At 41.4% G+C, this 12,505-nt stretch overlaps 1 protein-coding gene across 1 annotated transcript in view; it reads right to left on the bottom strand.

The window, feature by feature from the left end:
* Nucleotides 1-12,505, bottom strand: part of DRD4 (dopamine receptor D4) — a 35,566-nt gene that overhangs the window by 738 nt on the left and 22,323 nt on the right. The window contains exons 2-3 of the mRNA XM_039322116.1: nucleotides 9,654-9,766; nucleotides 5,318-5,865 (exon numbers count right to left, since the gene is read on the bottom strand). Coding sequence (XP_039178050.1) covers nucleotides 5,318-5,865; nucleotides 9,654-9,766 — 661 coding nt within the window. The remainder of the gene's footprint in view (nucleotides 1-5,317; nucleotides 5,866-9,653; nucleotides 9,767-12,505) is intronic.

Here is a 12,505-nt window from a genome sequence, read left to right on the forward strand (position 1 = left end):
GAAGATACAGTGCAGATGGTGTGTAAACGCTGTCTCTGCAGGCCCCAGTAGCACCTGCATTTACCTCGCTGGAATTGTAGAAAAAAGATCTTTCTGTAAAAGCTGAAACTAGGCACACAAGGTTGTTGGTCAGGGTTTTCTGCAATGCAAAAGCATCTTGTCAAACTGGGCTATAAGAAACAATTTATGGGACCCCAAAATGCAGAATATACCTAGAGAGTACTCTTGACTTCACTATATTTTGCTAATTGCGAGGGGGACTTCAGGGATTAAAACCAAAAGAGTCAACATATTCCAACAGGTGGGTCAGGCTAAACACAATGTCATTAAATGAGAAGCAGAGAGGCCTCACAATAGGGAGGGAATAAAGTTACCTCTTATCCAGCAGAAGTGAGTAAGCAGGTGGGTGTTGGCTGGCAAGGGACTGGGTAGAAAATGTATTTATGGGTCTCTGTTATCTATGAGCCTCTTCCTGTGATGGAATGTAATAAAGAGGCAGATTCCCAGGAGGGAGGAAGTGCATTCCAGAGGGGTAAGAGACAACTCAGTCTGGATGTTATGTATGAGAGAAAGAGGGTGAAGACAGCGCCTCCCTAATAGTTTACAGCAGTGGTCCTCAACCTGTGGGTCGGGACCCCATTTGGGGTCGAACGACCATTTCACGGGGGTCGCCAAACAACGCAGTCCGCCATTTTCCCCCCTTTTCCTTAGCTGTGCTACTCCCTTTTATTCTATTGGCTTTTGAAAGCCAATAGAATAGACTCTCTTGAATAGAGTCTAATTCTATTGGCTTTCAAAAGCCAATAGGAATTGTCTAGGCTGTCTCTGCCTTGCTGAGCCCGCCAAAAGTGCCATTCTGCAAACGGTGCTGCACCAGTTGAGTAGTCCTCGACTTACGACCGGTTGAGTAGTCCTCGACTAACAACCGGTTGGGGGTCGCGGCATTAAAAAGGTTGAGAACCACTGGTTTACAGAGTAAATTGTAGATGCAGAGTCCTCAATCTGGCAAGATTTTGTCTACAGGGCCTGAAACCCAAAAAAAGAACACAGCTTGGAAGAATCACCATGTGTCAATTTTGATTTTAGGTCTGACCTTTCCTAGGTGACATGATAGCAGTGTTCCAATATCTAAGAGGCTTCCACAAAGGAGAGGGGGTCAGCCTATTCTCCAAAGCACTTGAAGGCAGGACAAGAAACAATGGATGGAAATTAAATCAAGGAGAGAACCAACCTAGAATTAAAGAGAAATTTCCTGACAGAACAAACGATCAATGGAAGTTCTTGTCTCCAGAAGCTGTGCGTGCTCCAACACTGGAGGTTTTTAAGAAGAGATTGGAAAACCATTTGTCTGAAATGGTATAGAGTTTCCTGCCTGAGCAGGGGGTTGGACTAGAAGGATTTCAAGGTCCCTTCCAGCTCTATTATTTGATTTTTCTGTTACTCTGTTATTCTTTCCACTCTCAATAGCTCTTCCTTGCTCTTTATCATATTGTCTGTTCAATCTTTGCTTCACTTTCAGAGCATGCTCAGTCTTCAGTGGGCATTTTATCTCTGAAGAAAAATATTGTCTTTGTTCTAATTTTCAAAGTCCCTAAGAATAACCCAAATCAGCAGTTAACTCCCCTGTTATTCAACAAATTCACATGCAGTCCAAGTGGAAGTCCTAGGTCTGTGTGAGATCTCAGGGAAATCTCGGTTCTTGAGCATTCATGAAACACTGGCAGGTTGTCTTCCTGTAGCTCAGCGGTTCTCAACCTATGGGTCGCGACCCCATTTGGGGTCGATCGACCATTTTTCGGGGGTCGCCAAAGAAGGCGATCCGCCATTTCCCCCCCCTCAGGGGGCAGCACCGTGCATGCGCACCGCGCATGGGGCCGCCGCCGCGCATGCGCGCTGTGCATGCGCAGAATGTTTGTGTGACGGGGGTCGCCGTCACACAAATGTTGAGAACCATTGCTGTAGCTGCTACAAGGCATGCCCAGAAGGTAGCAAAGGAAGAACCTAGCCTCATTGGAAAATTGACTTTTCTTCCTGGCAGGATGTTGCAAAGCAGCTGGAGGCTCTTGCATTGAGAGCACTTTGTAGGAAATAGCACAAATCATTTTGAAATCTGCAGTAGCAAGCACATCCCTCAATTTATACAGAGCTCAGCAGAGCACTGCTTAAAACTCATTTGTTTTATTCTTCAGCTATCTTGTTTAATTAGATGTGGATCCTCTTTTCTTGCTGGAGAAAGGACACAATGATCTTTGGGGCTGTTTGGTGTCAACTTAAAAATTATTTTTAAAAGGAATAAATGGGTATATGCATGGAGGATTTGGCCTTAGATGAAATGTTGGTTTTCATGGTATTTCTCTTTTTAATCGGTCTCTGTAGCTGGATGGGTGGGGAATTACTGTGTTGCTGATTCAGGGAAGATGTAGAGCCAGTTCTCAACATAAACATCTGAAATCATAATATTTTGCAGTAATATTGAGTCAAAGGGGAAAAGGTGATTTGCAGTCTGCATGGACACATGTTGCACTTCTCAGAGCTTTTTTAAATCTAACATATATTTTCCTGTGATCACATGGTTGCTTCTTTGCAGAATTACCAAGAATGCAACGTGTGTATAAACTGGCAACCTGAGTATGTGTACATAGGCTACCGGGGATTAAGGCATACTGACAACACCCACACCCAGTCCACTCTTACATACTATGTATGTCGTAGTTTTTGCAATATAATGCATTTTCCACTTTCCTACCTTCAACACCTATATTCACCCATGTGGACTCTGAATATCTTTCGCTTTTGTATCTGGATTGCTGCAAGCATATCCAGGGAAGACAGTAGAGCGTTTTTCAAATGTGATTCTTCCAAAGGGAGGCTCTGGTATGGAAATGACTGTAAGGAGCTGGAGATCTTTAATGTTGCTAATATTCAGCTGTAAAGTGGTTAATATGTCATCTAACTTTCATTAAAATGCAGACAGGCTGGATGTGCTCCGATTCACACCCACAAATGGCTTATGTTACAATGGAAAGGTTGTGCAGTGAGTGAGCCACCACAGAGGCAGCTCTATTCACAGACCTGAGTGTCAAGCAAGGAAGAAAAGAGCAAGAGCATCTACTTCTTGGAACATTTCTTATCTGTCCTTCCTCTTTCGGCATCACATTTCCAGATCTGCAAAACCTAGCCTGCTTTCTGACTGAGGAAAGCAAATTTTTGTAAGAAGCTCCATCGCCAAAGTGCCAAAATTAAAATGGCATTTTCATATGCAGCAGATGCCCTTTGCCATTCACAACTCTTCCCTTTTGTTGAACTGAATGTGGCTGCATAAATCCAGAATACTATAGATTGCAATAGAAAGAAAACTAGAAACTATTTGTGTTGTCAAAATGGTAATCCACTATCTGTTGGTTGTCCAGATACTCTATGTGCTCCTTTACCGAATGTCAAAGGGAATCCTAAACTTTTGTTCAATCACTGGATCAGACTGCTCTTCTGTGGATAGTCTGATATAAGGAGGATTTGGCAATTCAAGCAATGTAAAGAAACAAAAATAGAGGAAAAATAAAATTCTCTAGGTAGATTTTAAGATGTTGCAGATCCTACTGATATGAGTGGAATCTATTTCCTGGTGCCTATGCTGCACCTACAGAAATTTGGAACATGTTTAGAATAAGGTATTACAGCACAAGGACAGCTACACAAATGTCAAAATTAACATGAATCGTTGTTCTGTACTTTTATTTTAAAAAAGAGAGAGAGGATCTGAAGTTCATATTGTTTTCTTCTTTGCCCATTCTTAGCAAATAAAAAGCCCAGCTGTTCTGCTACTCTTGAATGCAGCTTGAAATCTCTGTATAGTTTGAATGGCACAATCAATTCATAAGCACAATAGTATATATACAGGATTGAGATCCCCGATTTATCTCCCGCCCAGAGAACAGTATGCCAAAACCTGAAGCGGAAATCTGGATAGATTCCAGAGGGCATGAATCATGCATGGAGTTCAGCGCATGTCTGAAACAGTTATTTGATGAAAAAAATCCTGCTGTCTTTTCAGATTATCCTCAAAAGATCAATAAATCAAGGAAGGACTGATTAACTAATCAGATCAACTGGCCCGGGTGGGAAAAAATTGCTTATCTGAATTGAGATGTCTGAGCAACTATGGGTGGATATTTTTGTGCCTAAAGAAAAAAGTCTGTGGCTTGAGGGCCTATCCTGGATTTGACACTGTCAGGGCAAAAAATGTTAACTGCCAGGGTATCTTTTATGAGCTAGCTTCATTTCTGTTTTTCAAGAACATGAATGCTGCAATACTCATCTCCAGTCAGAACTACTGCAAGGGTGAAGTTTCAACTTTTGATTCATAGGAACATAAGCAATGACCTACTGGATCAGACCCCTGGCCTATCTAGTCCAGCAATCATTTCTCACAATAGCCAACCAACTGCACAAAAACTGGGACTGAACAAAATCTGAACTGTCATCTGAAGGTCCCTATTTGTTGTTTTTATATTCCCTCATGTTTGTCTACTGCTATCCTTTGCAGTTGCTCTGATGCATGAACGATATATCTCAGAAGATCCATTTCCACGAATATATAATTCAATCCATGATAATATAGTGGTTGCAAGAATTATTTGGCAGCCTGGTAGGGTGAGGCTATTGCAGTCAATAGCCTCACACCATCAGGCTGCTGAACAATTCTTCCGACTCCCATTCTGAAGAACATTGTTGCCTCAATCTATAGGTCTCCTAAAAAAAAAAAGGACATTTTGTTGGATTTTTTCCTACTAAACACAGAATCTTTGTACGGTATCATTTTCACTCTTCAATCTCTCCAAACCATTATGAAGCTGTAGCAAAAGTACAATAAATATCTCAATGTGGGAATTGATAGTGGAATAGGATTTAATTGTTTAGATTCTGCCTGCCACACATCTGTTAAAGATAAAGTGTCTTGGAACCCAAGTCCAACTGTTCAGAGTTGAGGAATGTGTATCTATGTGTACAAACACACACGTATACTATGAAGGGAGTTTTAGAAGACTCAGTCTTCCAAGGATGATCAGGTGTGCAACATTCATTTCATCCTTTTGGAGTATCTCTCTAATCAGCCACTAAAGTGCAATTAAGAGATACCAAATGAGGAACAAAAAAGAGGCAGTTTCTGTGTCATGCTGTACTTATCAGTTATGGCGAATGTCTCTGTGCATGGCTGTATCCTAATTTTTTAATACCCAGTTTTTACAGCCATCATGATCTGGAATTGAGCTGTCTTGATGGTTTATGACCCTGAAAACATTTAATGTTTTATACTCACCAACCACGACTGGAAGCACCTTCATGGCCTTCCTTTCCCTGCCATTGATTTTGGCTGGCTTCCTACCGAGTTCTCCATTTGGTGCATATTTGATGTGTGGATAGGACATAGTTTGAATGCCACTGTAATCCCTGGGTAAAGTGCAATCAGAGCAGGCATAGGGGCTGAGTTCCCCTGCCTTGATATCTTCCTGGTTTTTCTCAATGACAGGTGTTGAGCCATATACCTGCCTATTGCCCAAATAAATACTACTCTTCAGCTTGGCTTTCCGAGTCTCTTCCCAGCGCCTAAGTCCATGGAATATGCCGCAGTACAGGACCAGCATGACAGGACAAGGAATGAAGAAGGAACAGATGGAGGAATATACAATATAATTGTGATCCTCCAGACGACATAAAGATGGGTCCCGGTCTGGAACGTTGTTGAGGCCAAAGATAATTGGGGCTGCCACAGCAAAAGCAAAGATCCAAGTGGTAGAGAGGAGGATCAGCTGACGCAGGTCAATCTGTCGTCGATTATAGTTCAGTGGGACAGAGACAGCAATGAACCTGGATGACAGAAAACAGGGTGTCACCATGGGGTTCCTTGTGGAACCAGTTTACTTCACGATGGTAAAGCAAAACAAACTCTAAGCTAGAAGATGGAGCTGGGCAATATATGTTTCGGGTGTTACTGGGTTGAAATTCCCATTTTGTCTCTCATAGTGCCCATTCATTAATTAGGAAATGCAGCATTATTGTCTAGCTATGCCACCACAAGGCAAACACAAAATATTCTTTTACCCCTATTTCTCCATTCTGAAATATCATTTCCCTGCACAAGTTCTTTGCTCATCCAATTACCTTTGGCAATTACCAATTACCCTTGCCAATTATCAATTATGCTTGCCTGTTGTATGGAACATTTATTCTCCTCATAATGGCTCCATGATATTGCTTCTCTCCCTTCAATCAATCCATACTGTTGGTAAAAGACAGTTGCAACTAAATTGACAAACACGTTCTAAAAACTAGGCCTCTCCATAAGAAAATGGGTTCTAATTTAATAGGTCTCAACCTTAATTATTTAGCATTTACATTTGCCTTTATAAAAGTCAGCAGAGTGTGTCAATCAAAATATTCCTGTATGACCACTCTTTTTTTAAACAAGGCAGAATTAGGAAAAAAGAACCAGTATTTGCCATTTTCTTGGATGAGAGAAAAAAAAGGACCTAACTTTTGAATATTTTTATATATTCAACCTGCATGAGTCAAATCGCTTTAACATGGTATAATACCATACTTATAAACTCTGAGCTAATAAAAGAAAATCTGACCTGGTGAGATGAAAACTTGTTGGTTAAAAATCAAGAAACATATGATAATTCCCTAAAATTTGAGCTGGAAAACTCTTTCTGTCCATTAAATATATCTATCTTATTTCCCTGCTTTGTATATCAATTTCTATTCAGAGTCTATGGTCTTGTATTTTGGATTATTTTTCCAAATCAAATGCAGCAAATATTGCTATCAGCTGAAAGGCCTTGCTGTGCAGCCAGGTGAAGTTGTAAATATCAATAGTCCCCAAAAGTCAGGGTAAAGTCATTTCTTTCAAATGCACAGTAAACTTTCTGCTAGTCCAATGCAGTGCTCCTATTTTTATTCTTCTTTTTCCTTCACGCAGACTGGCTGTTATATATGCAAAATTGTTTAAAAGTATTTGTGTGTGTCATCAGCACTCTTTCACGGTTAACATTCAAGATGTGAAATTTGGGGACAATGGAGCAGATGGTGGTATAAAGTGCAGGAGAAATGCACAAGTTCCTATCCAGAGCAGGACATTTTTAGCATGTGGAAGAATACATTCAGAAGAGGTTTTGATTGAATTGATTGCCATGGCTCCAAGTACTTTTATCCCTGTACCACAAATGAGTATATGAATCACAAATGGGGCAATATCTTTATTAAAGATAGTGTGTGTGCTGGGGAGAGGGAATTCATTATCTTTATGCAAACAACTGAATGATCAATAGATATCAATAAGGTGAAAACACTTTCATTTCATTTAGAGCTTATTTGGATTTTTGAAACTCGGATATGGTTGTCCAAAGTAAAGTTTCCTTTAAACCAAGCTCAATTCTTGAATAATTTCAAGAATGATAATGTCTCTCTGTGGCTTTCTTGGGAATAAAATAGAAATGTTTTTTTCTCCTGAGATATGCTTTTATCTTCCAAAATCTACAGGGTGACAAGATGTTTTCACCTTCTAGTCTACAGCAGCTTTCCTAGAGCTCTCTAATTCAAGGACTAACTAGGCCAGGGGTAGGCAACCTTGACTCTTTTATGACTCGTGGACTTCAACTCCCAGAATTCCTGAGTCAGCCATGCTGAAGTCCACGAGTCATAAAAGAGCCAAGGTTGCCTACCCCTGAACTAGGCTCAGCTCTGTCCTTCTTCCTGAGATCACTGAAATGGGCATGAATATTTGTGTTCACCAGAACACTTCATCAGGGAAGTGGTTATAAAAAGTAGAAGAAGCAGAGGAAACAGCAGAGTCCAAAAATTAAGACAGATATTTCAGGTCTGTGAGTTAAAATCAATCTCAAGACAGACTGTGTGGTATCAATGCTTTAGTGAATTAACAGTGTTATAACAAGCATTTGGAGACCAAAAAAAAAGAGTTCCCCCTACAGGTTTGAAAACACAAAGGCCATTAACCCTAAACTTATCTTTTGTCTTGGGCAAAGCGCAGGTCTAACCAAAAAGGCAGATGCCTGGGGAAGTCATCTGAACAGGATAATCCCCCCCCCCTCATTTAAAATGTCAATACATATCAGCAGTTTCTTGGTTGGTAGCCACAGAAAAAAAAGAATTGTCTCTGCAGCTTTCTTAGTTTTAATTCAAAACCATTTTGAAAATTGGCTGAAAGCAACCATCATTGAGAGTGATAACTACAATGGTCTTTGGCTGGTACGGGTAAGACAGCTTATGTTCTGTTCTTTCAGCTACTGTCCATAGTTCATAGAGAAAAAAATACTTTCCCCCTTCTTTGCTCAACAGTGACAGCATGAAAACATTACAGAAGAAGTGATGTTCAGATTTTCTTGGAATAGAAACAGCTTTTTCTGATTAGCTGGACAACGGGGGGGGGGGAGTTGATGGGGTTCCTAACGGCTGATAGGATAAAACAAAATAGCCAGAAGCAACATAAACAATAAACCACCTATGTTTCCTAGAGCTTCTCAGTATCATTCTTGCCTTTATTTGGTAGGCACTGAGGTCTTTCCGATAAGAAAATCCCAACTGCAATTATTGTAAGAATTAGTTCTTCAGCTTCTGTTAATGAGAAGGGGGTTGATCATATCTGAATTGCCTTTCCTGAATAGAATATTGCTTTATAGACCACAAAAAGCTTGCCTTGATGAAGTAGTGGGTGTTTTAGGGGAGAGCATTGTTCTATCTACATGTTCAGTCAACAGACCTAAATTATATATTATAGACAAAAATGAATTATTAGAACAAAGATATTCTTCCGTCTGCAAACTCTGAATTTTACAATTCACTTTACAATATCCCACATACATCTGCTAGAGAAATGGATGTTTAGATATATAACTATACATTTGTAAAGAAAACTGGAAAAAAGATGTATGTCGATTAGAGAATTCAATGCATTTTTATAGATTTTAAGGCCAGAATGTACAAAACAAATACATAGTAAATTTTCACAGAATGGATACTTATCTATCCACACCTACTATAGATGCTGAATGAGATACAAATGAGAAGCTCGCAGTCCCTATAGTTGGCAGCATTAAACTTATGTTTCCTCTGTTTCTTCTAAAGAACCCTCCTAGAGTTGCTTCAGTGGCTGTGGCAGCTAAAAAGCTGATTAAATAAATATGTGTGTACATATGTATGTGTGTATGTATGTATGTATGTATGTATGTGTGTATGTATGTATGTATATATATATATGTATGTATGTGTATATATATATATATATATATATATATATATATATATATATATATATATATATATATAAAACTGTGCGTGTGTGTATATATGTATGTACAGTTAGAACAATTAACCAGTGGAACAACCTGCCTCCAGAAGCAATGAATGCTCCAACACAAGACGTTTTTAAGAAGAAACTGGACAACCATTTGTCCGAAATGGTATATGGTTTCCTGCCTGAGCAGGGGGTTGGACTAGATGACCTCCAAGGTCCCTTCCAACTTTTTTATTACTATTATTACTACTACTACTACTACTACTACTACTACTACATGTATTAGAACTGAAAGAGTCGTGAAGTTTAGCATCTAAAAGCCATAATGACCAAAGTTTCTTACCGATCCACGCTGATAGCACAGAGGTTGAAAATGGAGGCAGTGCATAGCATAACGTCCATGGTCATCAAGCCATCGCACAGGACCGGGCCCAAAGACCAAGCACCTCCCTGGAACTGAAGAAAAATCAGTGAATGCATTCCAAGTTCGTACTTAAGGGTTCCCTTCCCTGTATTCTTTAGGCAACTGAACTACTTCCACATGACTTGCCTTCGTAGAATTCTGAGGATCCGGTGGCAGGGTAAGATACCAGACACAGATGTCCTCTCCAGAGCAGGCTTATTATCAATTTACACTCTGTTGATGAAAGCCCAGATGCGCTGGGCAGGCCATGTTGTAAGGATGCCAGATCATCGCATCCCTAAACAGCTCTTCTATGGTGAGCTGTCCCAAGGAAAACGATCCCACGGGGGACAAAAGAAGCGATACAAAGACACGCTGAAAGCCTCTCTTAAGTCCCTGGATATTAACACCATCTCTTGGGAACTTCTGGCGCATGATCGACTGACATGACGCACCTTGGTGTGCCAGGGTTGCCAGACATATGAACACAGAAGAGCAATCTTGGCACAAGAGAAGCGAGCACTCCGCAAAGCCAGAGCTGTAAATGCTGAAGTAACAGTGTCTACATTTCTTTGTTCAGTATGTGGCAGAACATTCCGTGCTAACATCGGTCTTATCAGCCACCTACGGACACATCATTGATGGCCCATAATCTACAAGATGTCAAGGTCCTCATCAAAATCGATGGACGAACAACAATCTTTAGCTACAATTCTAGTTGGACTCTCAGGATGTCCCTGACACTTTTCTTTGAGAAGATCCTCTTCAATGGCTGACACTATCAAGGAAGTTGCCAGGTTGCAATCAGGCATTCATAGTTGTAGCTTTAAAACCAGCAATCAAGCGATAGTGGTGGGTGAAATAGCTGCATCTCCTCCCACACATTCCTGTCTCAATGCAATCATTCAGCCTTCTTTGTTGCTATACATCATAGGAGGAGGCTTACATACTGAAACAAATGAGGGAAGGAAAGAGACAGACGAAGGAAGCAGGGGTGAAAAAAAACTTCACCAAATTTGAAAATCAAATATCCAGGATGTGGTTTCGTAACCACATTCTGGATATTCCTGGACTACAAATCACTGTGGGTATCAAGTGTTGTAACTCTGAAGGAGAAAGATTTCTCCAGAGGAGAGACACACAAAGCCAGTACAGAGATAGCTAAGCCATTTGTTTTTATCAGCAGCAACGGCAGCACACCTTTACAACCAATAGTAAATACCAAATCCCTTCATGATAAAAGCATTCTAGAATCTTCCATTATTATTGTAATATACGCTGATAGCTCTTCTATCTGTTTGTAAAATCTTGGATTATTATTAGGAAGAAAGTAAACCACAAAGCCCTGTGCTAATATCACTTGATCCTCACCCTGTTGGTGCTATAAATATCACCTAGGAATGATGTCAAGAGAAGTGGCTTATTTACACCTTATAAACTGTAGCTTCATCATTCCTTAATTTTCAATCTGATTGAGGGGTCAGGCTAGGAGAGGGCAAATGCCTCCATATAAGCACTCAGTAACTGCTTGAAGATTATCCAGCTGTGACCTGGGAAGAGCAACTTTTTAAAAAAAAAAATTAAAAGACTTAATTAAGTAGAGTGAGATAGCTGTCAAAATTTGCTTCTTACTTCATTTCTGACAGCTTACACAAGCCACAATGGGTTGTAATACTAACGATAATAATAATGTCAAGCAATTTAACAGCATACTGCAAGGAGGTGAAACTGAAGATTGGTTAACATCTGGCAAAAGCTACTTGATAATAAAAGATCCAACAAAGGGGGCAGCACCAGGCAATTAGAGGCCAATTACTTCCTTACCAACAACTTTCAAATTGCTAATTGATAATTACATGACCAGGCCAACGAGCAAGGCATGGAGGTGCTAGTGCAAAGGAAGGCGAGCGGAAGCCCCAGCAGCAAAAAGTGCCGCTGAAAAGAGCGGAGTCTCTGTGTGTACCTGCTACAAGTTCAGCTATCAGCCATGCTCTCCATGCCTCTGTCACAGTGGTTCTCAACCTTTTTAATGCCGCGACCTCCAACCGGTCGTAAATCGAGGACTTTCCCTGCCCGGGAGCGCCGCGCATGCATGGTGCTGTCCCCTGCGCCGGCCGAAGCGTAGCTGGCAAGGGGCAGTGACGGCACAGGGCAACCACCGGCTGGGCCACCAGCTGGCCCAGCCCAAGGGAGGTAAGGCACCCGCCGGGCCCCACACGCGCCAGCAACCCTCCCTGCGCCTGCCGGCCTCCCACCTCCCACCCCTGGCCCTCTTTTTAGTAGTTGCTCAGCAGGGAGGGCTGGAAACTTCCACACAGCTTGCCTTCGCTGCAGACAACTTGCAGCACTGTTTAAGAATGGGACTTTTGGCGGGCTCAGCAGGGCAGAGACAGCCTGGACAATTCCTATTGGCTTTTGAAAGCCAATAGAATTAGACTCTATTCAAGAGAGTCTAATCTATTGGCTTTCAAAAGCCAATAGAATAAAAGGGAGTAGCACAGCTAAGGAAAAGGGGGAAAAAATGGCGGACTGCATTGTTTGGCAACCTCCGTGAAATGGTCGTTCGACCCCAAATGGGGTCACGACCCATAGGTTGAGAACCGCTGCTCTATCAGCTGTAGCATGCCATGGAGTGCGTGGCTGACGTGGGCAAAACAGGCGCACACACAGATTCTGCTGTTTTCAGCAGCACTTTAGTGCCTGGCCCAGCAAAGTGGAGCCAGGCATGGTGAGGTGAGGCCCAGCAAAGCAGAGCCAGATGGGGAGAGGCTCAGTAAAGTGGGGTGTGGCCG

Source organism: Crotalus tigris, unplaced genomic scaffold (genome assembly GCF_016545835.1).
Source record: "Crotalus tigris isolate CLP2741 ecotype Arizona unplaced genomic scaffold, ASM1654583v1 scf7180000023830.6690815, whole genome shotgun sequence".
Taxonomy (NCBI): domain Eukaryota; kingdom Metazoa; phylum Chordata; class Lepidosauria; order Squamata; family Viperidae; genus Crotalus; species Crotalus tigris.